At 46.2% G+C, this 24,454-nt stretch overlaps 1 protein-coding gene across 8 annotated transcripts in view; it reads left to right on the forward strand.

Annotated features, from left to right (window-relative positions):
• The window catches only part of PTPN3 (protein tyrosine phosphatase non-receptor type 3), a 123,947-nt gene that overhangs the window by 74,112 nt on the left and 25,381 nt on the right, over positions 1-24,454 (forward strand). For 6 of the 8 annotated variants that reach the window (XM_050759534.1, XM_050759533.1, XM_050759536.1 and 3 more), the window contains 7 exons: positions 1,951-2,085; positions 4,200-4,376; positions 14,328-14,514; positions 14,666-14,743; positions 16,244-16,300; positions 18,001-18,157; positions 20,018-20,178. In XM_050759534.1, the coding sequence (XP_050615491.1) occupies positions 1,951-2,085; positions 4,200-4,376; positions 14,328-14,514; positions 14,666-14,743; positions 16,244-16,300; positions 18,001-18,157; positions 20,018-20,178 (952 nt within the window). The remainder of the gene's footprint in view (positions 1-1,950; positions 2,086-4,199; positions 4,377-14,327; positions 14,515-14,665; positions 14,744-16,243; positions 16,301-18,000; positions 18,158-20,017; positions 20,179-24,454) is intronic. The other 2 variants (XM_050759538.1, XM_050759537.1) reach the window with 1 other exon arrangement.

The following is a 24,454-nucleotide window of genomic DNA, read 5'->3' on the forward strand; positions in this document are numbered from 1 at the left end:
TCTCATGATTTTGTGAGTCAGGAATCCCAGAAGGGCTTGGCTAGATGCCTCTTCTACTCTGTGTGGTATAGATTGGGATTTCTCCGTGAATGTGGCCAGAGGATCCAAGATAACTTTTCTTGCATACCTGGTGTCTGGATGGAATGGTTGGAAGGCTGGACTCACCTGGACTCCTTAGCATCCCCATCTGGATGCTCCAGAAGGGTAGTTGAATTTCTTACATGGACACTCAGGGTTCCAGGAGCCAAAGGCAGAACCATTCAGCCTTCTTAAGGGTGAGACCTGGCACTGGCACAGCGACTCTGTTGCTGAAAGCAGTCACAAGCCAACCCAGATGCAAGACTCAAAGAACTTCAGTCATCTTTAATCTGCCACAGGGGATTATTTGGGTTGGGAGGATGGCTTGGGAGGACAAGTCAGCAGTTCTTTTACTACCTATGCCAGCTTCAGCATACTGGTGAATTTCAAGTCTCATTACCTCCATTTTACAGATGAGGAAACTGAGGCTTAGAAGGGTCACATGACTTGCCCAGCCCCTAGAGATACAGCTACACATCTGCTTATCGGGCTTTCTGAAAGGTTCCACATAAAAAGAAATTTGTTGGGTTATTTTCCAAGCTTATAGGACAATGGAACACTTTTTTTTCAGAGTCCCCATTAATAACCCATGATACATTAAACCTTGGAGTCGGGCAGCTTGCTCCCCTTGTTTTGATCCTGTGCTCTTCATCACTGGCAGTGTGGTTTCTGATGTAGGCCTGCCTCAGAGGAAAGAGTCTCCCAGTGATGCTGTTGTGAGCATTTGGTCAGAGTGACAACAGCATTTCTTAATGTGAATTAGTACATGATGTGCTACAGGGCGTTTCATATTGTTTACGTTCTTTTGTTTGTTCTTTGTTCTGTTTTGTTTTGTTGGTTGGTTGATGTCACGCCACAAGGAAATACGTAGAATGTTTTCATAAGACATTAAAACCTAGTTTAAAATTTAGAGATGCCAGAACCAAAGTTGTCCCTTTAAAGGGTGACAGGCTTCATGCTTTATTCTCTCAAATAATTCATTCTCTGAGGGGTCTAGATCGCTAAGATTTAAATTCTCTAGGTATAAATAAAATTCAAAAGTAACCTTCAGGGTAGCACATTTCAAAGAACATAGCTTGGAACTGTATTTCCTTTTTTTTTTTTTTTTTTTTTTTTTTTTGAGACAGAGTCTTACTCTGTTTCCCAGACTGGAGTGCAGTAGTGCGATCTTTGCTCACTGCAACCTGTCTCGGGGATTCAAGGGGTTCTCATGCCTCAGCCTCCCAAGTAGCTGGAATTACAGGCATGCGCCTCTACACCTGACTAATTTTTGTACTTTTAGTAGAGATAGGGTTTTGCCATGTTGGCCAGGCTGGTCTTGAACTCCTGACCTCAAGTGATCCACCCACCTCAGCCTCCCAAAATGCTGGGATTACAGGCAAGAACCACTGTGCCCAGCTTGAAGCTACTTTCTAAGCACATTTTCAGTTTCTCTCTTGAAGAGTTACCAGTGATTTATGGTGACAGCTCCTGCCGGCTAGGATGATGAAGAGCACCTGAAAAGGTGGTTAATATTTTTACTTAGGCCAGTGTGAATAAAATAAGAATTCCTTGAAATCACTTGAGCTGTATTTCTGTGTGATCCTGGAATTCCTTCTAATCTGGTTAGGTTTGGTTATATTCTGGAAACAGCTTTGTTGCTTGAGTAGTGAGGACAAGAAAGGATTTTCACCAGAAGAAAAGAAGTCACATAAGGAGATTCCAGGACAGACAGGAATCGCTTTTGAGCTGTCTCCCTCTACTCCCCATAACCTTGGCGTTAACCTGCCATCCGTCAGACAAGAAGCATGTGTAGACTGTTTCACACATGCAGTAATTTCTTTCCTGTTGAACATGTCAGTGTAGAAAGTGAACCTGCATCTGGTTTTTCAGGTCGGTAAATAACCAATATTGCAAAAAGGTGATTGGCGGGATGGTGTGGAACCCAGCCATGCGGAGATCCTTATCAGTGGAGCACTTAGAAACCAAGAGTCTGCCTTCTCGTTCCCCTCCCATTACTCCCAACTGGTATGTCCTCCTTTTTTTTTTGTACTACCCAACAGTAGACACTTTATCTCTTTTAAAAATAAAAACTCAACTTATAAAGTCCTAAAGATAGATGACCTACAATCAGAGTTTACATTTGCATTTTAGGCTCTTGGCAGAAGTAACCGTTTTCATGAAGTACACAAGTGTAGCTAAATGTTTTCCATCGTGTATAATGCTGAGATGCTCTTTTTTAAAAACTTACTAGATCTAAATAATTTGGGAAACTCTAGCCTGCTGAAAGGCCTCCTTTGGAATCATAGCACACATTAGCATATTAAACACTCTGAGATGTCCTGTGATAAAGAAGTATGGTTGACTTTACTTAATTCATGTTTTCCATTAATATCCCACAAAATAAACGTTGGGGAAAACTAATGCAGGTATGTGATGTAAATGATGTAAGGATGTATGACCTTCAGCAGCAGAAGCAAATGCACATCAGGAAGTAGCCAGCCAACTTAAAAGAATGAGCTCAGCTTAAAAGGAAATAGGTGGTCAGGGCACTGGGTTTGTAGCTGAAAGACCTAAACTCAGGTTTTGGCCCTTCTGTTCATTAACAAGTCTCTTTACCTCTGTAGCCTCAGTTTCCCCATCTCTTAAAAAGTTTATAAAAACTACCGCAAATGAAATAATAATATACAAGTACGTAGTAAGCTTTTAAAAGAGTCAGGTGGAATTATCATTATCTTATTATAATGGTCCCCAAAGACATCACACCATTTTTGTGAATGCCTCCAGAAAGGCTAGGGGCCAGAAGGGGAAACCTAGCAAGGAAACATTGCCCCCAGCTCCACACTGGAGTAAGAGTGTGGCTGTACATACCTGAGCCAGGATCTGCTAAGCCTAAGAGAAACTGGGAGACAGGCAGACAGAAGAGATGCTGTGCTGGGCCTGCTAGGGAAGGACTCTTCACTGGGAGCCTAATGCTCTGGGAAGGGACAATGACAGTATTTAGTGTTAGAAATCAGGACATAACTGAATAGATTTGCTTCTTGGTTTCCAACATTTAGATACCTCATTCTAAAGAGGTAAATTTATGCTATCATACAGCAGCTTAATTTGTCTGAAAATCCCACTGGCAGCAATGCCAGGGGCCCAGAGAGCCCAGGACGGGATCCAGGGGAACAGCGGGGTTAGATGTTGCCACACTCGTGGCCTGGAGCTCTTGTAGTTATTTATAGGTCCTCTCCTGAGGAGTCACAAGAGCCTTTTTACTTCTGCTTTGGACACAGCATTATTGATTATCCAGGCCCAGGGGGATTGCAAATCATGGAGGCCCTGACAGTCCTGAGGAGAAATGGCTAACAAAGAAAGGGAAGATGGAAAAACTGTGAGGGAAAATAGAACTTAGAAAGCTCGGCAGCCTGGGATCCCCCGCTGCAGGAGCTGACGCCCAGGTGCCACGCTGGATGCCCTGAGAACACGGCCTCATTGGATTCATTCTCAGGAGCAGGTAAGTATAGCCAAGGCCCAGAGAGGTGATGTGCCTTGCCCAAGGTCACATGCCTGCTGCCGCTGCTGGAGGACAGGCCAGTGTTTATATGCCTATAAACGTTTAATGCATATAAACGAGTTTAATAAGGGATATATCTTAAAAAGCAAACATTTTCTCTTGGATCAAGTGAAATTCATATGAAGGGATGTCGCTGCAATAAGGTTGGAGTTTTGCTGAGAAATGTAGTTTGGCTTCTAAACCTTTTGTTTGCATTGTTCAAATTAATCAGAAGAAATCTCTGAATAGCAGTCCTTATGGCCTATTTATGTCTTGAGAGCTTGAGTCCTCCTGGAAGAATAACTTACCCTTAAGTCAATACCCGTCACTTCCCAAAGGGCATAAACCCCTCTAATTCTGCCTGTTTATACAGCTGAGGCTACTGTTCTGGGAGCCACCACTTGACTGAGAGCGTCAGGGACTGGTGTCACCCTTGGTGCCTTCTGCTGGGGTAGTAATGAGTTAACGGGCTCTGAATGTCAGCCTCCGCCAAGGAAGGCATCCTTAGAAAGGTCAGGACACGAGGTTCACTGGTGTCTTAATTAAATTTTTAAGTGGAATTTGCTTTGAACACTTTGCACTCAATGTTTTTCCCACCCAGGCGAAGTCCTCGGCTCCGGCACGAAATTCGAAAGCCACGCCACTCTTCTGCAGATAACCTTGCAAATGAAATGACCTACATCACGGAAACGGAAGATGTGTTTTACACGTACAAGGGCTCTCTGGCCCCCCAAGACAGCGATTCTGAAGTTTCTCAGAACCGAAGCCTGCACCAAGAGTAAGAAACCTGTGTTGTTTTATTTCTGGGTATCTGCTTTTTGGCTGTTGCAGAATTTGCTCGGGTCCAGATTGCCATTTGAGAGGAACCAAGAGCTGGTGCCTGCAGCCAGCTCCCAAGGGTGCCCTCTGCCAGGATAAGAACATAAATCAGACTCTACCTTTTCACCCGGAAGACAGTCTGTGTGCCTGGGGTCTATAGCTTGTACTTCTTTTTGTCCATAACAAAGACTTTCTACTCACTAAGTACATGTTAGTCTCTTGAATTAGTCTCCTCTCCAGCTCACGAGCAAATCCCTGTTTAAATCATTCCGTATTCTACAGGTACAGACTCTAGGGACATGTTAACTCTGATTTTTCTAGATTAATAAAGTTTTACCATCACATGATTTCAAATCATTGGAAATATGCTTGCTTCTAAAAACCTTCTCTGAACAACAGGGTTCTGAGGGGTTTTGTTTTCAATTAATAGTTAGTATAAAGAAACAAACATGTTAGAATATCTCTAATTTTCTTTTACAAATTTTTGTTGAATTTTTATGTCCTACTTCTCCCCCCCCCCCCCCCCCCCCCCCCCCCCCCCCCCGCCACGTGACAGAGTTCCCTCATAGCTCAAGGCCAGAAAAAATGTCTGTCCTGAAAGACTGGTTGAGTGCTTTTGTTTTTCAATAGGATACATTTAACCCATTTGTTTCCCTTTTTGCCTTGGTTACCAGCGAGTTCGGAGCTGCACATTAGGCTCATTGTATTAACTTTCCTCAGCCCAGATTTCTTATGTAGTACTTTCCCTTCCTCCTTTGCCTTTGTTATATAGGTCTTTTTTTTTTTTTTTTTGTCTTATTTTAATGGATTCATAGTTACATATCTGTACATTTTAGGGTAAACTCGCAAATCACTTTTTTAAGTAGGGAAGGCATAGATTATAAATTAGGTTAAAGCATGATAGTAAAGGATCAACTGTTAGGAAGTCAACCATAGTCATCGGGCATCTATTCTGTTAAGCCTCATACTAAGTCTAAAATACAGAAAGATAATGCCCCCCTAACAGCCGAGGATTAGCAAGCAGGCACTTTAGTCAATCTATATGTTTTTCACCACTGTAGCTAGTAGGCTGAAAGCATCAAATGCATTCTGATTGTACTCCAGGCATTCGCAGGTAAATTGCAAATCTCCTTCCCATTTATGTGTGAGGCTGCTACCTCTCCTCTGTCCTTGCCCAGAGCAAACATGGTTTCCAGTTTATCTGTGTTCTTAACACCTCTGGTTAAATAATCCCTGTGTTCATTCTTTCCTTGTGACCTGAGCCTGGATGATGCTTTTGCTAAATGGTTACTATCTCTTGTTCCAACTTGCAGCCTGCTGCCCCTTTGTCAGGGCTACAGTGGATGATTGTGAGTTCCTTTGTGTGACTTTGTAGCTTTTCAAATCACAAGCACATCTATAAATACAAGGCAGGAGTGCAGGCATGTGTGACTAGAGCCGTATTGAGTCTGCAGTGGGGCTCTGTGGCTTTGGCAAAAGGAGAAAACGGTTTAGGGAACTGTTCGAGGGTTCTGGGAAACCCACTCAAGCCTGCCACGTCAGAGCTTCCTGCGGTGGTTTGCAGTCCCATCACAGAATTTTACAGCATCTAGACCTTTGCTGTCCAGTACAGCATCCACCAGCCGCAGGTGTCTATTCAGATTTAAATTAATTAAAATAATAAAAATGTAAGCATTCAGTTCCTCAGTCACACGAGCCTCCTTTGAAGTGCTTGACAACCACACAGGAGTGGTGGCCTCCATCTTGGACAGCACAGATACAGCCCATTCCCATCATTGCAGAAAGTGTTGCCAGCAGCACGCATCTAGACTAACACGTTTATTGCATCATTCATTTAAAGGGGAGTGAACTCCTAGAATATCTACAAGTGAAAAGTGCATTTTTCAAACAGAATTCATGTGGGAGTAGGTTTGGAATCATCACCTTGCTTGCAGTCTGGGTGCTCCACACCACTCACCCAGCTGCGCCCTCACAGTCCAGCACCCTCTGTGTCTTTATGCAATCAGTGCCAGGTGGGGAGGGATGCATTCTGTCCAATGACATGTGGATGCTTTAGAGGGCTTGCATTCATTCCCGAGTCCAGGGGTACCCTTTCTACATCCTTGGCTGGTCATTGAGGGGAACGCCAGAGCAAATTAGAGAAGTTGTTTCAGGAGCCTCCAGGCCAGCTGGGCAAATAGCACATTATCAGCCTGCGCTGCCACACTCCAGGGCTCTGTCGCTTTGGTGAAAGGAGAAGTGGGGCTTAGGGAACAGTATGTGTCCTACATCAGATTTTCCTCCTGTGGTCTGCAGTCCCATCACGGAGCATCTAGACCTTTATAGTCAATATAGGAGCCACCAGCTCCCTAGGACTATTTACATTTCAGTTCATTAAAATTAAATAAGATTTAAAATTCGCTCCCTCAAGCACTGTTTGATGTAAGTGATTTCTGGCCCTGCTCGTTCCTGCACATTGCACAGTGATTCTTCTTGAAACCCCTTCTTGAGACCTTGTAAAATGTGTCATCTTGGGGCACTTCTTACCTTGCACCTAAATGTTAAGAATAGCAAATAAGGCAGGCTTCCTTGCAGGGTTTTGCCAGGTGTACTGACAATAGACATGTCAGGCGGTCAAGTTAGTGACTGTCCTCTGCAAGTGGGGTGAGCAGCTAGAAAAGCAGCCCCTGCCACCTCTGTTAGGTAGGAGACCTCTTCCTGCTGGTGGGAAGCCACTTCGTGCTGGGTCTTCAGAGGAGGCTGGCCCCCGCCGAGGGTCTGGGGACCCCCATTGCCCCAGGTAAGAAGTACAGACTGGTCTGTACTTGGTGAGAGGAAAAAACCTGTTCGTTCGTTTCTGTGAGTATTTGCAAAATGTTTAAGAAATGTTTGACATGTTTTATACAGCAGATTTGTGTTAAGAGGCAAAAAGAAGCATTCTGTCAGAGAAATCAGATGAATAATACCACAGACAGCGAGGAGGGTTCCTTTTAAGAAGAAGAATTAAGTGTGATGTTCCGTACTCGTTTAAAAGAGAAGAAAGAGAGAAAGAAAGAAAAAGAGCGGTTAGATTTGGCTGTAAACCCAGAGTGGCGCAGCTCAGGCTGCCTGAGTGCCATCTTAGCGGATGAGTCACTTGCTGGTTTGTTCCATATTTATAGCAGCACAGCAAAGTTGATGATTATAGTTACGAATCCTTGGCAGTTTGCTTTGTGCCCAAGTAGGCTGCACTCTTTTGTTGCTCCCAAGGTTCTATCAGCCATTGTGTGTTCCTTTCCCTGCTTCCGAGTGAAGACCAAATTCTGCAGAGAAGTAAGTTTCCTTCATGGCAGAAATGAAAAACCTACCAGTCTCCACCGAGATGAAAAGGAGAGGATGTTCCCTGAAGAAAGAGACATGCAGAACAGAAACTGGGGGAAACACTTTGTAGAGAAGTTCAGAGTTGTACTAGAGAAACTTTCCCGTCGCTGTTTTATCATAGTTGTCTCAATGGGTCACCAGCATGACACCCTCCGAGTGGATGGGGCTTCATGCCTGCATAACTTTTTGCTGTTTGTTTGACTCTTAGAGCCTGCCTTCTTCCATGGGATGTGGGGCAGCCATGGCTTTTTATTTCAAAAATTCCGTGCCGACCAGGCGTAGTGGCTCACGCCTCTAATCCCAATACTTCGGGAGGTCATACTGGGCAGATTGCTTGATCCCAAGAGTTCAAAACCAGCCTGGGCAACATGGCAAAACCCCATTTCTACGAAACATACAAAAATTAGCTGGGCACAATGTTGTCTGCCTGTTGTCCTAGCTACTCGGGAGGCTGAGGTGAGAGAAACATTTGAGCCCGGGAGGTCGAGGCTGCAGTGAGCTGTGGTCGCACCACTGCACTCCAAGTTTGGCATTGGAGTGAGAACTTGTCTCAAAAATAAAAATAAAAACTTCTGTTCACTGGAGGGAGCCTAGGGGATTCCCCTTCTTCAGCTTTGGCGGCAGTGTAGGAATTCCCCCAACGCTACTGTGGGTCCCCCCAGGACTGAGCCCCCTGCCAGCAACGGAGAGTCCCTTATAGTGCAGCAGTGTGCTCTGTCATTAGACAACCCAGGTGCCCACCGTTCTTCCCAAGCTGTGCTGGAAGCCTCCTTGACACTGACCCAGCATCAAGCTTCCTGCCTTGAACTCTCAGGACAACACAGATGGTGTCTGTTCCCAGTTCCACCTGCCAGCCTTGGTTACTGTTCCTTCAGCTAGACAGTTCCAGTGTAGTCACTTTCCACCCATCACCCTCGTAACCACCATTCTCCAAGTGCAGGTGAGCCCTTCTAGAGGGTGGCACCAGATCTGAATGTGGAGGAAGGATCTGCATACCATTCTACATGTCCCTCCAGAGGACACCAGGCAGGGACAGGATTTTGTTCAGAGTGTTTATGTCCCTTTTCCGTGAACCTTGCCTTCTTATTTGGGCCCACTTGCATGTGCACGTCTAAAATACCTGAAACCCAGCATGATCCAGTCTCAGCTATTCATGTTGGTGTCCAGCTCATGGCTGTTCCTGTGTTTTGGTAAGGAGAGGCCATTGTTTCAATACTACCCGGTTTGCACCTATTGGAAACATCAGTCATCCCTCACTCCTCCTTTTCTTTCACTGTCCTTATGCCATTTCTCATCTTGTTGATTCTACCTCCCAGACATCTCTTGTGTTTGATTCCTCCGCCATCCCCACTGCACTGCCCCCGTGCAGCCACCATCATCTCTTACACAGTCTAGCTCAGTCGTGTCCAAACCGTCCCCGTCTTTGGTGTCACCTCCTTCCACACCATGCTTCACAAGAATAGCAAATTTATCATTCTGAAATACACATCCAAGAATGTCACTCCCTGTTTAAATACCTTTTATCTGCTTTTTCAACATTTCCTGCCTTTACCTGTGCTGCTGCTTTTGTTTGTTTGTTATTATCAATGTTTTGCCAGAATGCCCTCTTTTTCCCACTTAACTACCTGTTCAATCTCCTATTAATTCATCTTTCAAACTCAAGCTCAAGTGCACCTGACCCAGGAAGCCTCTCCTGGCCTCATACGGTACGCTAGACATCTGAGCATCTCCACTGTAGCATGATAATATTATTACTTGGTTAATTGTATTTCTTCTCCTGTGGACAATGAATTCTTTGAGGGCAGGGATAGTGCCCTATTCACCTCTCCTTCCTTAAAACCTGACATGGGTATTTGGCATTTAATAGACATTCAATGACTGGATGGATGGTGGATGGATGGGTGGGTGGGTGGATGGATGGATGGGTGGGTGGATGGATAGATGGACGGACGGACGGACGGATGGGTGGACAAATGGTTAGATGAAACTGGATGGGACCCCGGGATACAAACTCCTAAGTTTTCACAATGGAATGCCCCCTCTGCCACTTCCACATCATGTGTCCATATCACATGAGCAACATCACACCATATTTATCTGTACCCCAAGAACTCAAACATATTTACTTTGACAAGTTTCGTAACTGTCACCTGTGAGCAGGACTGTGTGGTAGGTGCCCCTGCAGGACATCTGTCAATGAGAAATTCCCCTCAGAGGATTCAGGGATGAATTGACTGAGGTTTAGCAAGTGCTTTCCTGCCAATAGGTGTCTGATATCTGTAGGGAAAGCCTAGTCAGATTCATGATCTGTTGTTCCAGCAGGAAAGAGATTGCGAGCTCAGAAAGCACCATACCTGAACCATGTCCCTTCTGCCACTTTGATCTTGTGCCCTTGGCATTTATTACAGCCCCAGATGAGCTGTTTCCTGTGGAGACTGTCTCCATGTCATAACAATGTGTATGGGAAGACAGTCTTCTTTCTGTCACTCAGGGACCCTTATGTAAGGAGCCATGTGGGACATTTCTCCAGGAATTTTATTCAGAAGAAACTGCCCTCTGGGGGAACTGGTATGCGTTCCTCTAGCGCCATGCTATTCCAGCTGTGGCCACAGGCCAGCAGCTGCAGCACCTGAGAGCTGGTTGGAATGCAGAATCTCAGACCCACACAGGCCGGCCGAATCATACTCTGCATTCAGCAGGACCCCAGCTGATTTGTGTGCACAGCACATTCTCAGAAGCTCTGATCTTGCAGATGCTGAGAACCATTTAACCCGCCTTCTCTTTGCACCTGAGCTTCCAGATTTCTGAGTAAATTCCTTGCTCTTTTAGTGTAACTCACCCAGTCACCTCGGGCGATCCTCTTGGTACCTTGCCAAGAAGTTTTATTCTTCATTCACTCAGCATTTCAGTTGAGCACTCCCTGTGTGCCTGGTCCTGTGTTCCGAGCACTAGGAGAGGAACAGAAAGAGCACAAGGGTCTCCTGACCTTGAGAAGCTCCCAAAACAGGGCCCCTGTTCCTTCACACTGCAATCTGAGAGCAGGACTTTGCCCCCTTTCACAGGCGGGGGCTGGGGAGGTCTTTGTAATTCTCCATGGTTTCAGGAGAGCTTCTTGGGGAGTGTTTCTTTCATGGGTGTGTTTCTTTCTGATGCCTGCTGCCTTTACAGTTCGGAAGCATGTGTTTTCTGGAGGGTGAATACTTGTTTGTCTGACTGATGGTGAGTCTGTGTCTCACATTTCTCTGTCTCTGCCCCTTTCTCCCCAAGAACCAGGGTGTGGTCAGTCCCACACTGGCTCCTCCACAGTGTCCCCTCATCCTGCCTCCGGGACAAACCTCTCCTGCTCCTTCCTCCCGCTAGTCATTGGCTCCATCCCACCCTCACCGTCTTCTTGCATCCCTCATCCTGTCCCTTTCCTCACTCCACTTGTGATGGGGCGGCTCCCCTGCGCTCCTCAGCCACACTGCATTCTCCCAGCGACGGAGGAGGTGCTAGGGCTTTGGTGCCTTCACCCCTGGCCACCCTGTGCTGTGGCCAGCTGCCACATACTCATTGCATCTCTTCATTTGATGTCCTCTTCCTTGTCTGTCTGTCCATCTTGCACACTGAACAGAACATCACCACGCCCTGCAGAGCACCTGTGTACACAGTTGAGCAGGCCAAAAATCAGCCATGTGTTGAAATAAATGACTGACAGTAACCCCTCCAACCCTGCTTAGAAAATAGGTTAGGGCAGACCAGGTGCGGTGGCTCACGCCTGTAATCCCAGCACTTTGGGAGGCAGAGGCAGGCAGATCACGAGGTCAGGAGATCGAGACCATTCTGACTAACATGGCGAAACCCTGTCTCTACTAAAAATACAAAAAATACAAAAAAAAAAAAAAAATTAGCCGGGCATGGTGGTGGGCGCCTGTAGTCCCAGCTACACAGGAGGCTGAGGCAGGAGAATGGCGTGAAGCCAGGAGTGGAGTTTGCAGTGAGCCGAGACTGCACCACTGCACTCCAGCTTGAGCGACAGAGTGAGACTCTATCTCAAAAAAGAAAAAGAAAAAGAAAAATAGGTTGGGGCATAAAATGACTTGGAATATAGTATTAGTACTAGCAGCAGTAGTAATAGTAGTAGTACTGTTGTCATTTAATACCATGGGCTGGTTTAGACAGACCATTGAGTTTTAAATCAAGAAAGAAAAATAGGGCTGGGGATGGTGGCTCACACCTGTAATCCCAGCACTTAGGGAGGCCAGTGCAGGAGGATTGCTTGAGACCAGGAGTTCTAGACCAGCCTAGGAAACATAGTGAGACCCTGTGTCTACAAACAATTTTTAAAAGGCCAGGCACCATGGCTCACGCCTGTAATCCCAGCACTTTGGGAGGCCAAGGCAGGTGGATCACGAGGTCAAGAGATCGAGACCATCCTGGCCAACATGGTAAAACCCCGTCTCTACTGAAAATATAAAAAATTAGCTGAGCATGGTGGTGGGCACCTGTAGTCCCAGTTACTCAGGAGGCTGAGGCTGGAGAATCACTTGAACCCGGGAGGTGGAGGTTGCAGTGAGCTGAGATTGCACCACTGCATTCCAGCCTGATGAGAGAGTGAGACTCCATCTCAAAAAAAAAAAAAAAAATCAAAGTTAGTTGGACATGGTGAATGCCTGTGGTCCCAGCTACTCAAGAGACCAAGATAGGAAGATCTCTTGAGTCAGGAGATCAAGGCTGCAGTGAGCTGTGGTCACGAAACGGCACCCAGCCTGGGCAACAGAGCATTACCCTGTCTCAAAAGAAAAAAAAAATGGATCGGGGGGTGTGGGGAGGGAGAGAGAGACAGAGGCAGAGACAGAGGCAGACAGAACGAGAACTGGAAATACCCTTTTAACTTGTTTTGTAACTGCCAAGCAGTTGCCCTTTCTGCCACTAGGTGATGCTCTTGTAAACAGTGAAACCTAGCAAAAATGCCGTATTTGGGGGGAATTTTTTAAAACTCGCTTTGACATCATTGAAAGTCATTCTTTTTCGATCTGAAAACTTGTGTACAACTTCAATTCCAAAATATTCTCTCTCTGAAATGTCTTACCATCCATAACACCCTACCCCCAACCAGCCACTTGGACACCATAAGGCCAGACTCTTGTCCTACGTATAGCTGTGTTTCTCCATTGGTCTGTCACTGAATATTTTATTCAAATAGATTGTGATTATGAATCATTCTGTGTGAATATGATACAGATTTTATATTTAAATTAAGCTCGTATAAACTCACTAGGAGAAAGAGAATCACCAATTTTATGAAAAATCCATGGATAAGGGATTGAAATAAAGGTCAAGAAAGAGGTGGTAGCAGCTGTCTTTTGTCTGGGTTTCACTGAATAACTTGGTCTCTGCGCTTCTCCCCTCACTTCACTTTGGATGAGGTTAGGGTGGGGCAGAGTCTTAGAATGTAGGAGAGCCCCACATTCATCAGCCCTGTAAGGTATCTGTGCTGGGCCTGTGACTCCGGAAGGGGCTGGTGTGGGTGATGCAGAGACTCAAGGGTCCTGTCCTCTACAGTGACAGCAGGGTTGGTTAATCCCTGTGACCCTGAGGGGTTAGAAATGGGGGTCTTGGGAGTGGGCTCTGCATGGCCTGGAGAGGGAAGAAAGGCTCAGGACGCACATCGGTCAGGCTTCTGTCTGCTAAGTGAGGAGAAAGCCCCGGGACCCTGGGCGAGTTACTCAGCCCCTCCTGACCTCAGTTTCTTCACCTGTGAACTGGGAGTTAGAACAAATGACCACAAAGGTCTGTTCAGTTCTCATCATCTGTAACTCTCTAAGACAGCGCTGTCCAGCAGGACTTCCTGCCGTGGTGGAATGTTCTCTCACTGCACTGTCTCATACAGGAGCCACTGGCCGCGTGTGGCTAGTGAGCCTGTGAGGTGTCTCTGGTTTCTTGTCTTAACTTATTTAAATTTGAGTAGCCACATGTGACTAGTGGCTACCATACTGAACATTGCAGCTCCACGATACAGAAGAAACTATGTTAGATAGAGGAAAATGAAACATCTCAGCGTGGCAGTTCATGGATGTCACAGGCAAATCATGCCAACTAGGAATAATATAAATTCTCCTGAATGCACATCAACAACAGTCCCGTTTCCTTTGAGGAGGCAAGAGTCCTATGAAGCAGAACCATCCGCAGAAATTAGACAGAAGGAAAAAAGCTTTCAGAAGGGATGAGCCGTGCATCTGCATGAGCTTGCCTGGCAGAGCCTGGTTCAGTAATGAAACCACCAGAGTAGCTGGACACATCTCCCTTTCACCCTTCTAAAGCAGCAGGGAAGGGAGCAGAGTTTTCAGCAGTTTCCAGATCCACCCTGCCTCCTATCCCTTTTCCCCAAAACCAGTGACAATGTCTAGGCCAGATGTGGGCGGGGGTGGTCAGTGCGCCCTGAGTGTACTCAAATCCTGCTGACAACCCGTGCAGCTGAGGCTCCAGGGAAACATATAGCCCCCAGGTGCCAGGCCCCTACAGTCAGCAGTGTTTGCTCTAATAAAACAGTAACCCAGTTATTAATGTCTCCTCATTCCCCATGATGAAGGAGTCTATCTGAGAACAATCCAGCACAAAGCTACCGGACCCAAAAGTCATCCAGTTCCGTGTCTCCGTCTTCAAATGCTCCAGGCTCCTGCTCACCTGACGGCGTTGATCAGCAGTTCTTAGATGACTTCCACAGGGTGACCAAAGGGGGCTCCACCGAGGATACCAGCCAGTACTACTGTGACAAGGTGAGGGAGCACAGGCAGCCGGGTGACCCACCCGGCCAGGGCTTCCAGACCCCTTGTGGGCAGCTGAGTAGCTCTGACTAAATGAAAATATCTTATCACCAACTGCTGGAGAGAAATGTAATGTAAATGACCACTTTCAAACGTTTTCCAGAATGATAATGGTGACGGCTACTTAGTCTTGATCCGTATCACACCAGATGAAGATGGAAAATTTGGATTTAATCTTAAGGTACGTTGTGTATTTATAAAGGAAGTTTTGTGCTGTGAAGCAGTCTTTCCATGAGTTTTTAATTTGCATTAGAAATGTGCTGCATTCCCGAGTTGCATAAGGAAATTGATTCAACCCTCAGAATTGAGAGTTGGGGAGTTTTTTTGTTTTTGTTTAGTTTGAGTTTTTTGGCTTTTCTTTTTTTTTTTTTTTTGAGGAAAAAAACTCACTCTATCGCCCAAACCTAGAGTGCAGTGGCACGATCGCAGCTCACTGCAGCGCCGACCTCCCCAGGCTCGGGTGATCCTCCCACCTCAGCTAGGGCTATCAGAATGCACCACCATACCCAGCTAATATTTTTCATATTTTTTGTAGAGATGGGGTTTCACCATGTTGTCCAAGTTGGTCTCAAACTCCTGGCCTCAAGCAATCTACTCGGTTTGGCCTTCCCAAGTGCTGGGATTACAGGTGTGAACCACTGTGCCCAGCCTAGAATTGAGAGGTTTTTTTTAATGTGGCCTTAACAGCTGTCAAAGGCCAAGTGCCGGCTCTGTGCCTGGCATTGGCTATGCACTAGATTCATAGCACCTTCTTAAGTTCTGATAATAAGTGGTAAGGTCAGTATTTTTAAACCCATTTTGCAAATGAATACTGAGGTTCCAAGAGATGAGGGCACACACTTGGCAAACAGATCTACCCACTTCAGGAATGCTATTAAGAGAACCCCTCAGCATTGCTGAAGCTGATAAGAGAAAACAATTCAAGTTCAACCTGCAGGGCCACCACTCTCCTCCAGGCACGTTTAAGCAGGATCTGCAAACTAAACTCATAGGCCAAATCCCATCTGTTTCTGTAACTAGTTTTTTTGGTAACAGCCACACCTATTTGTTTACTGGTGGGTTAATGACTGCAGAGTTGAGCAGTTGCATCCGACCCCTCACTCCCACAAAGCCTCTCTGGCCCTTTACAGGAAACGTGTACTCACCCCTGCTCTAGGACAAAGTGAGGGCAGGTGGTCCCCTACCCCCCAGCTGCCATCGCGCACACCCTCATCTGCCCCAGCAGCTGTGTTGAGGACCAGCGCTCACAGCCAGATGCGCTCACAGGGTGCGCCCCTTTCCCTTTCCCAGGCCTTGCTCACCTCTGCTGAAAGCCCCCTTTTCTAGCAGCACTCGGAAGACATGCTGTGGAGTCCCTCTCCTGGGGGCGTCTGCGTTTTTAAGGAGGAGCTTGCTCTCTCTGAGTGCATCTTTTAGTTCATGAACTGTGGGGATGGCAGAGGGAGGCTTCTGAACAGAGTCCTGGTCAGCCCGCTGGATCGAGGGGTCAGGAATTTGTTCCGTATTTCTGAAATGACGTGTGATTCTAATCAGCGATAGTGAAGTTTGAAGCCTCGCTGTACCAAAGACTCGCATTTATTGGTACCTCCATGTTGTTGATGCTGTGGCTACTCCAGTGTTTGTTTGTTTTTTTTTTAACTTAAAAAACATTGTTTTTTTTTTTACTTTAAAATGTTTACAGGGAGGAGTGGATCAAAAGATGCCTCTTGTGGTATCAAGGATAAACCCAGAGTCACCTGTAAGTAAATACATTCCATGTTATTCCTCATGTTTGTTCTCCCCTAATTCTAACAGGTTTCTGTTTCTGTGTCCCATTTCTTTTTCTGCCAGAGCAAAGAACGTGCTTAGATACACCATGTTTTCTAGAACCTTGCTGCTCACTGTGCTCTTTGAAGCCATAGCACCCGTGTTACCTGGGACTTCATTAGAAATGCAGGCTCTCTGGCCCCAGCTTAGGCCTGCTGAACCGGAATCTGCATTTTTAACAAGAGCCTTGAGTGGCTGGTGTGCACATTAAATTTTCGGAAGTCCTTTTCAAGAGAAGGAAACTCAGGCAGTCTGCTGTCCTGCTCACTCTAAGTGGGCACATGGGCCCTGTGCCTCTTCTCACCATCTTTCCACCAGTGCCCCTTTCATCCTCTGTTTAGGCCTCCTAAGAAGAGCATTTGCTTTGTTTTTCTTTCAAATTTATTTTATTGTTTTTAGTCCAGACATAGTGGCTCACACCTGTAATCCCAGCACTTTGGGAGGCCGAGGCGGGTAAATCACTTGAGGCCAAGAGTTTGAGACCAGCCTGCCTGGCCAACAGGGTGAAACCCCGCCTCTACAAAAAATACAAAAAGTGTCTGGGCGTGGTGGCGCAGAGGTGTGATCCCAGCTACTCGGGAGGCTGAGGCAGGAGAATTCCTTGAACCCAGGAGGCAGAGGTTGCAGTGAGCTGAGATCACGCTGCTGCAGTCCAGTCTGGGCGACAGAGTGAGACTCTGTCTCAAAAATAAAATAAAATAAATTTATTTGATTGTTTTTAAAATAATGATAAGTAATTTTTTCCTTTAATTTTTTTGTTGTGCATACTCAAGGTATACAACATGACGTCTTGTTATACATATAGTACTGCAGTCAAACAAATTAACATGTTCATCACTTTCCATAGTTAACCTTTCTTTTTCTTTTCTTTTTTGAGAGACAGGGTCTCGCTCTGTTGCCCAGGCTGGAATGCAATGGTGCGATCACTGAAGCCTCAAACTAGGCTCAAGCAATCCTCCTGCCTCAACCTCCCAAGTAGCTGGGACCACAGATGTGTGCCACCTCACCTGGCTCCATAGTTACCTTTTAATCATCTGCTTTTTTAAAGCAGTAGGAGTCACTGTGCCTCCTTACAGTGAGCCATGTTGGGATTACTCTGAAGTAGTCCTTAAGCTCTTGTCATTTAACTTTTGTTACTGTTTATGGTTTCTGTAAATTCAGAAGGCTTTCTTTCCTGTGCTGTTCAGTACCTTACTTCTCTCCATAATGGTTTTTGCCTCTGCTGTGAAGCTTACAAAAGCTTTCACCTTTGCAAGACAGATAAATACTCACCTCTAGCTGGCAAATCATTTCCTAACCGTACATCTAGGAAACAAAAGGCTGGAAATGGTATAGTTATATTATAATAAGTGAAGGTTGACTACCACAGAGGAATGGCATCAGCAGTTTTTATAGCCTTATTCTGAAATGTTTTATAACTTATATTCTGAGCAGTACTTCTTTATATCGTGCAACCAACTACCATGTCCACATAGCAGTAGATGTATTATAAAAACAATGACAGTACTACCCGAGGGAGAGAAGGCAAACTTGATCGTGGTCTCAGGTGTCTGGGAGCAGAGCAAGTCAGCGTTCTTCCCCCGAGGACTGTGTTATGGTAACAGGAGAAACTTGCTTTTCCCCTCCACCCAGGCGGACACCTGCATTCCTAAGCTGAACGAAGGGGATCAAATCGTGTTAATCAATGGCCGGGACATCTCAGAACACACCCATGACCAAGTGGTGATGTTCATCAAAGCCAGCCGGGAGTCCCACTCACGGGAGCTGGCCCTGGTGATCAGGAGGAGAGGTAATGGCCACCTGGGGGGCGGAGCCATAGGGACACTGCCCTAGCAAAGCCACGCCTGCTCCAGCCCTTTATCTGCTCTTGAAAATGTTGAGTTTGTAGCCAACATTTGAAAATCAAGAATCTTCAGGTAATAACCCAATGTTTGGCCTCTCACTTGAAAAATGTGAAGATCTGCCCACATGAGCCTGTCCCCATGTGGCCAGTCTTCTGGAGGGAGGCAGCGCCCCCCAACCCTCTTTATACAGGACATGAGCCCCTGGCTCCCAATTCCTCCCAGGCCCAACGCAGCCCACGTCACGCAGTCCCTAAGCGGCACGACCCTGCAGACATTTGCATTTTCAGCCCCTTCCCAAATGATCGGGTGATATTTTATTCATGCATGTTTGATTTTGTCGGGGAGGCAGTGAGGAGAGCAGGGCCTGACTGTCTCAGGTGATTCCTCACTCTGCCTCTGCGGGCTAGGGACCTTGCAGGAGTTACATAACCATTCTGTGGTTCAGCTGGCTCAGGTGTGGAGGAGGACAGGAGTGGTCCCGACTTCACAGGGTTGTTGTGAAGATTAAATGACACTTGGGGCTGGGCACAGTGGCTCACACCTGTAATCCCAGCACTTTAGAAGGCCGAGGCGGTTGTATCACCCAAGGTCAGGAGTTCGAGACCAACTTGACCAACATGGTGAAACCCCATCTCTACCAAAAATACAATAGCCAGGTGTGGTGCCGTGTGGGTATAGTCCCAGCTACTCAGGAGACTGAGGCAGGAGAATCACTTGAATCCAGGAAGTGGAGGTTACAGTGCGCTAAGATCGTGCCACTGCACTCCAGCCTGGGTGACAGAGCGAGACTCCATCTCAAGCAATCAATCAATCAATCAATCAGTGGCACTTAGACTGGAAAGTACCTGCATTGCTGCCTGATGGGAGCAGAGGTTTGAAGGACAGCCCCTACTGAGCATCACAATGTTGTCTTTATAGTTGTTGTTATAAAATAATACATCAAGTTCCTTGAACACCCTGCACAACTGTAAAATACTGAAAGTAAATGAAGGTTGTAGCTGCAAAGCCCTGGCCCTGTGTCTCTGCCTTCCTAGCACATGTGGCTCACACCCCACACTGCTGCGCTCCTGCCTCGGCTCTGCTGCCACTACAACTCTCAGTCCAGAGCCACTAGGACCAGCTCTGACCCTGCCTCCTCCGTGAGGCCTTATTGGATCTCTCCGGATCCCCACCTGTGCAAGGTGGGAGGTGGGGGGGGTCCTAGCTTTGCTTTCACCTGTATTGAATTTAACATGAAGGGAGAATGTGCACTAAAGAGGTAGGGCTGAAGCACAGAAGAGATGCTAGGACTACAGTATTTACGTAGGAGCCTCCCACATAGAAATGGCCCTGAGTTAGGGATTGCGCTCTCAGGAATGATGGTGTCACAGGGAAAGCCTTTGACCTCACCCTCATGCCTGGGGAAATGCCCAGTTTTGGGAAGTAAATGAAAAAACCTGAGAAAGAAAGGGGAGTCGGGATGGGTAGAAGAATAACCAGGTCAGAAAGAGCAAGCAGAGACAATATGCTTTTTAAAAAAACATTCTTTCCCTTCCCTTTACCTTTGACAAAAACCTCTGGGTGCTAAACACCATTATTTAAAACTAACCAGGAAGATTAGCATGTCATTTCATGTAATTAACACATATTGAATCATTCACCTAGAAGTAGTATCTTTGGTGCAAATGATTACCGTGTAGCTTAATCATTTAATAAGATGTTTTCAACCATCTGCATTCAGGTGTCATAGGTGTGATTTGTTTGAGGAAAACTGATAAACCCGGGTGCTGCTGCACAAGTCAGATGCCCTGTCTTGTACATTACAGCTGTCCGCTCATTTGCTGACTTCAAGTCTGAAGATGAACTGAACCAGCTTTTCCCCGAGGCCATTTTCCCCATGTGTCCAGAGGGTGGGGACACTTTGGAGGGGTCCATGGCACAACTAAAGAAGGGCCTCGAAAGCGGGACGGTGCTGATCCAGTTTGAGGTAAGACCCTCTGGAGGCTGAATCCCAAGGCCTGGGCCACTGCCGTGTGGCCTGTGAGGCTGTCCCTGCCTCTGAGCAGCAGAGGAAATGAGGCAGAGACACAAGCCCTCATTTCCTCGGCCGAGATGATTGTGTGTTTCACAAACCAAAAACAGTCAACTGAGTCTCTGTGAGGACTGACAGGGCGAGGCCTGTGCTTGTCATGGATAACAGAGCACAGCAGGCAGCACCACCTCAGGCTCGGAGCAGCAAGCAGGGATCAGGATGGCCACCCTCGCTGAACTCTGTCTCACCCTCTTATTCTAGTAACATTTGGTAGTCATGGAGAAACATGCCAGAAACTGAGGAGGAGGGACTCTGAGCGTATTTAGCTGCCAACACAAAAGCTCAAAACTCCCAGCAGTAGAAGGCAGTGGAGAGGCAGTTGTGGGTGAGCAGCCCAGGGTGGGTGAAGGAGCCAGCTCTCTGACCACCCCCAGCCGTGCACTGGAATTTGGAGCAATTAGTGTCATCCCATGAGGGCACAGTGTCTTGCCCTCCCAGTTTGCCCAGAACCCTATAAACACAAGAAACCAAACTCAAACGCCTGTCTTTCCCAGGGGAACCTGTGATCCCTAGGATTCAGGCTGTTGACAAAGGTACACACAGACATTTTTAATAAAACAAAAGGGAACCAAAGGAGACTCAGCTTTTAAGCCAGTTTTACTGATTACTAACAGAATTAAAATAGAATGTGTTCATCTTCCAAATTTATTTTCTTATTTTTAGTTTTTAAATATGTTGTTGTTGTTGTTGTTGTTTAAAATAGAGGTAGGGTCTCACTATGTTGCCCAGGCCGGTCGTGAACTCCTGGACCCAAGGAGTCCTCCCGCCTCGGCCTTCCAAAATGCTGAAGTTACAGGCGTGAGCCACCACACCCAGCCCATCTCCCAAATTTATTTAAAAGTAGAAGAAAACAGAGTAATTCCTGTAATAAAAGAATACCAAAAAGCATAAAATAGGTCAACAAAAGAAAATAGATCATCATTAGAAATAACAACAGTCTGGGTTCATAAATTCAGGAATAGAGTCTCACATGGGACTCAAGAACAGAAATCAACAATGCATTATTTATTAGAAAACCACATAAAGGAAAAAGAAGCAAAACCCGGACATTTGTGAAATGTGTGTGACTGCAGAGTAATTCAGGAAGGCTTGAGTAATAGGAATGCTGAAAACGAAGGAATGCAAAGCAGAGAGCTGTGAGTGAAAGGTTGATTTTATGATGCATGTGAAAATAAATTAAAGCAATGTGTATTGAACAGCGTAGAAAGCAAAAATCCACAAGCCAGAAAGTAAAAGTGACTGACTTCCCCCCCAAAACAATCAGTAGGGAATTAATTAATGTATTTCTTTATTTAGAGACAGGGTCTCTGTCACCCAGGTTGGAGTGCAGTGGTGCCATCTTGGCTCACTGTAGCCTCCACCTCCCAGGCTCAAGTGATCCTCCTACCTCAGCCTCCCGAGCAGCTGGGACTATAGGTATGCACCACCACTCCTCGCTAATTTGTTTTGTATTATTCTTTTGTAGAGATGCAGGTTTGCCATGTTGCCCAGACTGGTCTCAAACTCCTGGGCTGAAGCAAGCCACCTGCCTTGGCCCCCCAAAGTGCTACGATTACAGGCATGAGCCACCACAACCAGCCATTTAACATTTTTTATTAATCATCTTGACACAGTATAAAACAAAAATTATGTACCTTATGGAAATGAAGTCTGGATAAAAGGGTAGTAACAATATAATTACTTGGGTAAAACTAATAGATATATTACTGAGTATTCTACAAAGGGAAATAGCCCTATTTTTCAGTGGCCTACAGGAGGCTGTTCACACTTTTGGTTAAAAAGAAGAAAATGTAGGCTGGGCACATTGGCTCACGCCTGTAATCCCAGCACTTTGGGAGGCCGAGGCAAGTGGATCACCTGAGGTCAGGAGTTCAAGACCAGCTTGGCCAGCATGGTGAAACCCGGTCTCTACTAAAAATACAAAAATTAGCCATGCGTGGTGGCGGGCACCTGTAATCCTAGCTACTTGGGAGGCTAAGGCAGGGGAATCGCTTGAACCCGGGAATTGGAGGTTGCAGTAAGCCAAGATCAGCCTGGGCGACAGAGCAAGACTCCATCTCAAAAAAAAAAAAGAAGAAGAAGAAGGAAATATAGAGGTTATCTTCTCTGCTTTGCCTTTCAAAATAGTTCACATTTTGAGCAGTAAAGCTCGTTCATATTTTTACACACTCCAAAATTGAAACAAGGAAGAACTTAAAAGCCAGTCACAGTGCATATCGATTTTTTGGTATTAGAGAGTACAAGAAAGGTGGTGCAAAGTCATTTGTTCATTGATTTAGTGAATGTGTCTTGGGTATTTCCCCTGGATCAGGAACCTGATGAGGGAAGGAGAGGGGTGTTTCTGGCCCCAAGGAGTTGACAGTCTAATTTTAGTGTATTTGAGGAGAAATGTGTCCCAGAAACAGCTGAAGACCAAGACAGGGTAAGATGTTGTTATACATAATGTATGTTCTGCAGCAACTGGAGGTCAGAGGACTCCAGGAGATCCCTGGAGTGAGATGTGGGATTAATAAAGGAGTGGATAGGATTAAGTGTTGCGGGGAGGGAGCGTATTGCAGGAAAATCTCAGCCCAAATGCAGACAAAGCTCATGGGGGTATCAGGTAGCATAAAGAGACAAGCCCACCTGGGTTGACAAGTGCAGGTCCTGGACGATGCATCCAGGTGACGACCGTCCTTCAGCCCCGCGAGAACTGGTTCCAGTTTATCAGATAGTCCACAAGGAGGCGCTGTGGGCTCTCATTGAGGAAAACCCAAAGGCTGGTGTTTCCGGTGTTCCGCGAAGCCTCCTTCGCGCAGGTGGCTCCAGTTCGAGGTGTGTTTTACATATGGGAATCCCGCAGTGATTTCCCTTGAAAAGTGTTCAACTTTTTGAAAAGTTTTCAAAGGCATTAGAGATAAATACCCACTCTGTCACCAACCTGTGTTTCTGAAAGGGTGACCCTCCGACCACTTGTACGGAGATCATCTGGGGAGTTTATTAAATCAAGGCCCCGCCCAAAGCTAGTGGATCGGCCGCACCAGGATGAGACCCAGATACTGGTACTTTTGACAAGATCAGCACCTGTTTTGATGCACACGCTGTTCCAGAGGAGAGACCCAACCGGAACTACTGGCCCCCCGCTGTGCATCTGAGGCCTTGTCTTTGGAGGGTGGAGTTGGATGACAGCGTAAGAAACGGAGAATGTATGCATTTTAGGGTTGCGTTTTAGTGTGTACACGTGTCCTTAATTTTTGTCTATACACTTCCTCAAGTAGGAAATTCAAGTAGGAAACCCTCTTTTTAATCAAATCATTTGCAGAATTCCAAAATACAGAACAGATGAAAGCAGGTCTGCTCTGTGACCTGCGATGGAGCCAGTGGGGTCCTCAGCCCAGCCTCTTCAATCTTCCCTCACTGGCCCCCAGGGCACCCTAGACTAGACAGACCGTCATGTGAAAACCACTGTTACAGGTGCGAGAAAGGTTTCTTACAGAGCAGCCAGAGGAGAGGCATAGGAAAGGAAACCAGATAAAATGGGAAACTAATAGGAAAGCTTTCATGAGCACTTACCATGTGCCACGGACTTTAAAGGGTATCACCTTAGGTAGTTCTCACAAGAGCCCTGTATAGATGCTGTCATTATCCCAGTTGTAGGCATGAGGGAGCACAGTCTTGGACAGATTAAGTGACCTCTTCAAGGTCTCATAGTAAATGTCAAAGGCTGATTGGAACCCAGGCAGGCCAACTCAAGAGCTGGTTCTTAGCCACTCTAACCTTTGAAAACTACTAAATGCTATTGATATGTGAGTTGTTTTTTAGAATAATAAAACATCTGAGCTAGAAAATATCTGAGAGGCTGCTGGCCAAACGCTGTGGCTCACGCCTGTAATCCCAGCACTCTAAGTGGCCGAGTCGGGCAGATCACGAAGTCAGGAGATCAAGACCATCCTGGCTAACATGATGAAACCCCGTCTCTGCTAAAAATACAAAAAAAAATTAGCCAGGCATGGTGGCAGGCGCCTGTAGTCCCAGCTACTCAGGAGGTTGAGGCAGGAGAATGGCGTGATCCCGGGAGGCAGAGCTTACAGTGAGCCGAGATTGCGTCACTGCGCTCCAGCCTGGGCGACAGAGCAAGACTCTGTCTCAAAACAAAAATATATATATATATACATATATACACATATATATA

Source organism: Macaca thibetana, chromosome 15, assembly GCF_024542745.1.
Source record: "Macaca thibetana thibetana isolate TM-01 chromosome 15, ASM2454274v1, whole genome shotgun sequence".
NCBI lineage: Eukaryota > Metazoa > Chordata > Mammalia > Primates > Cercopithecidae > Macaca > Macaca thibetana.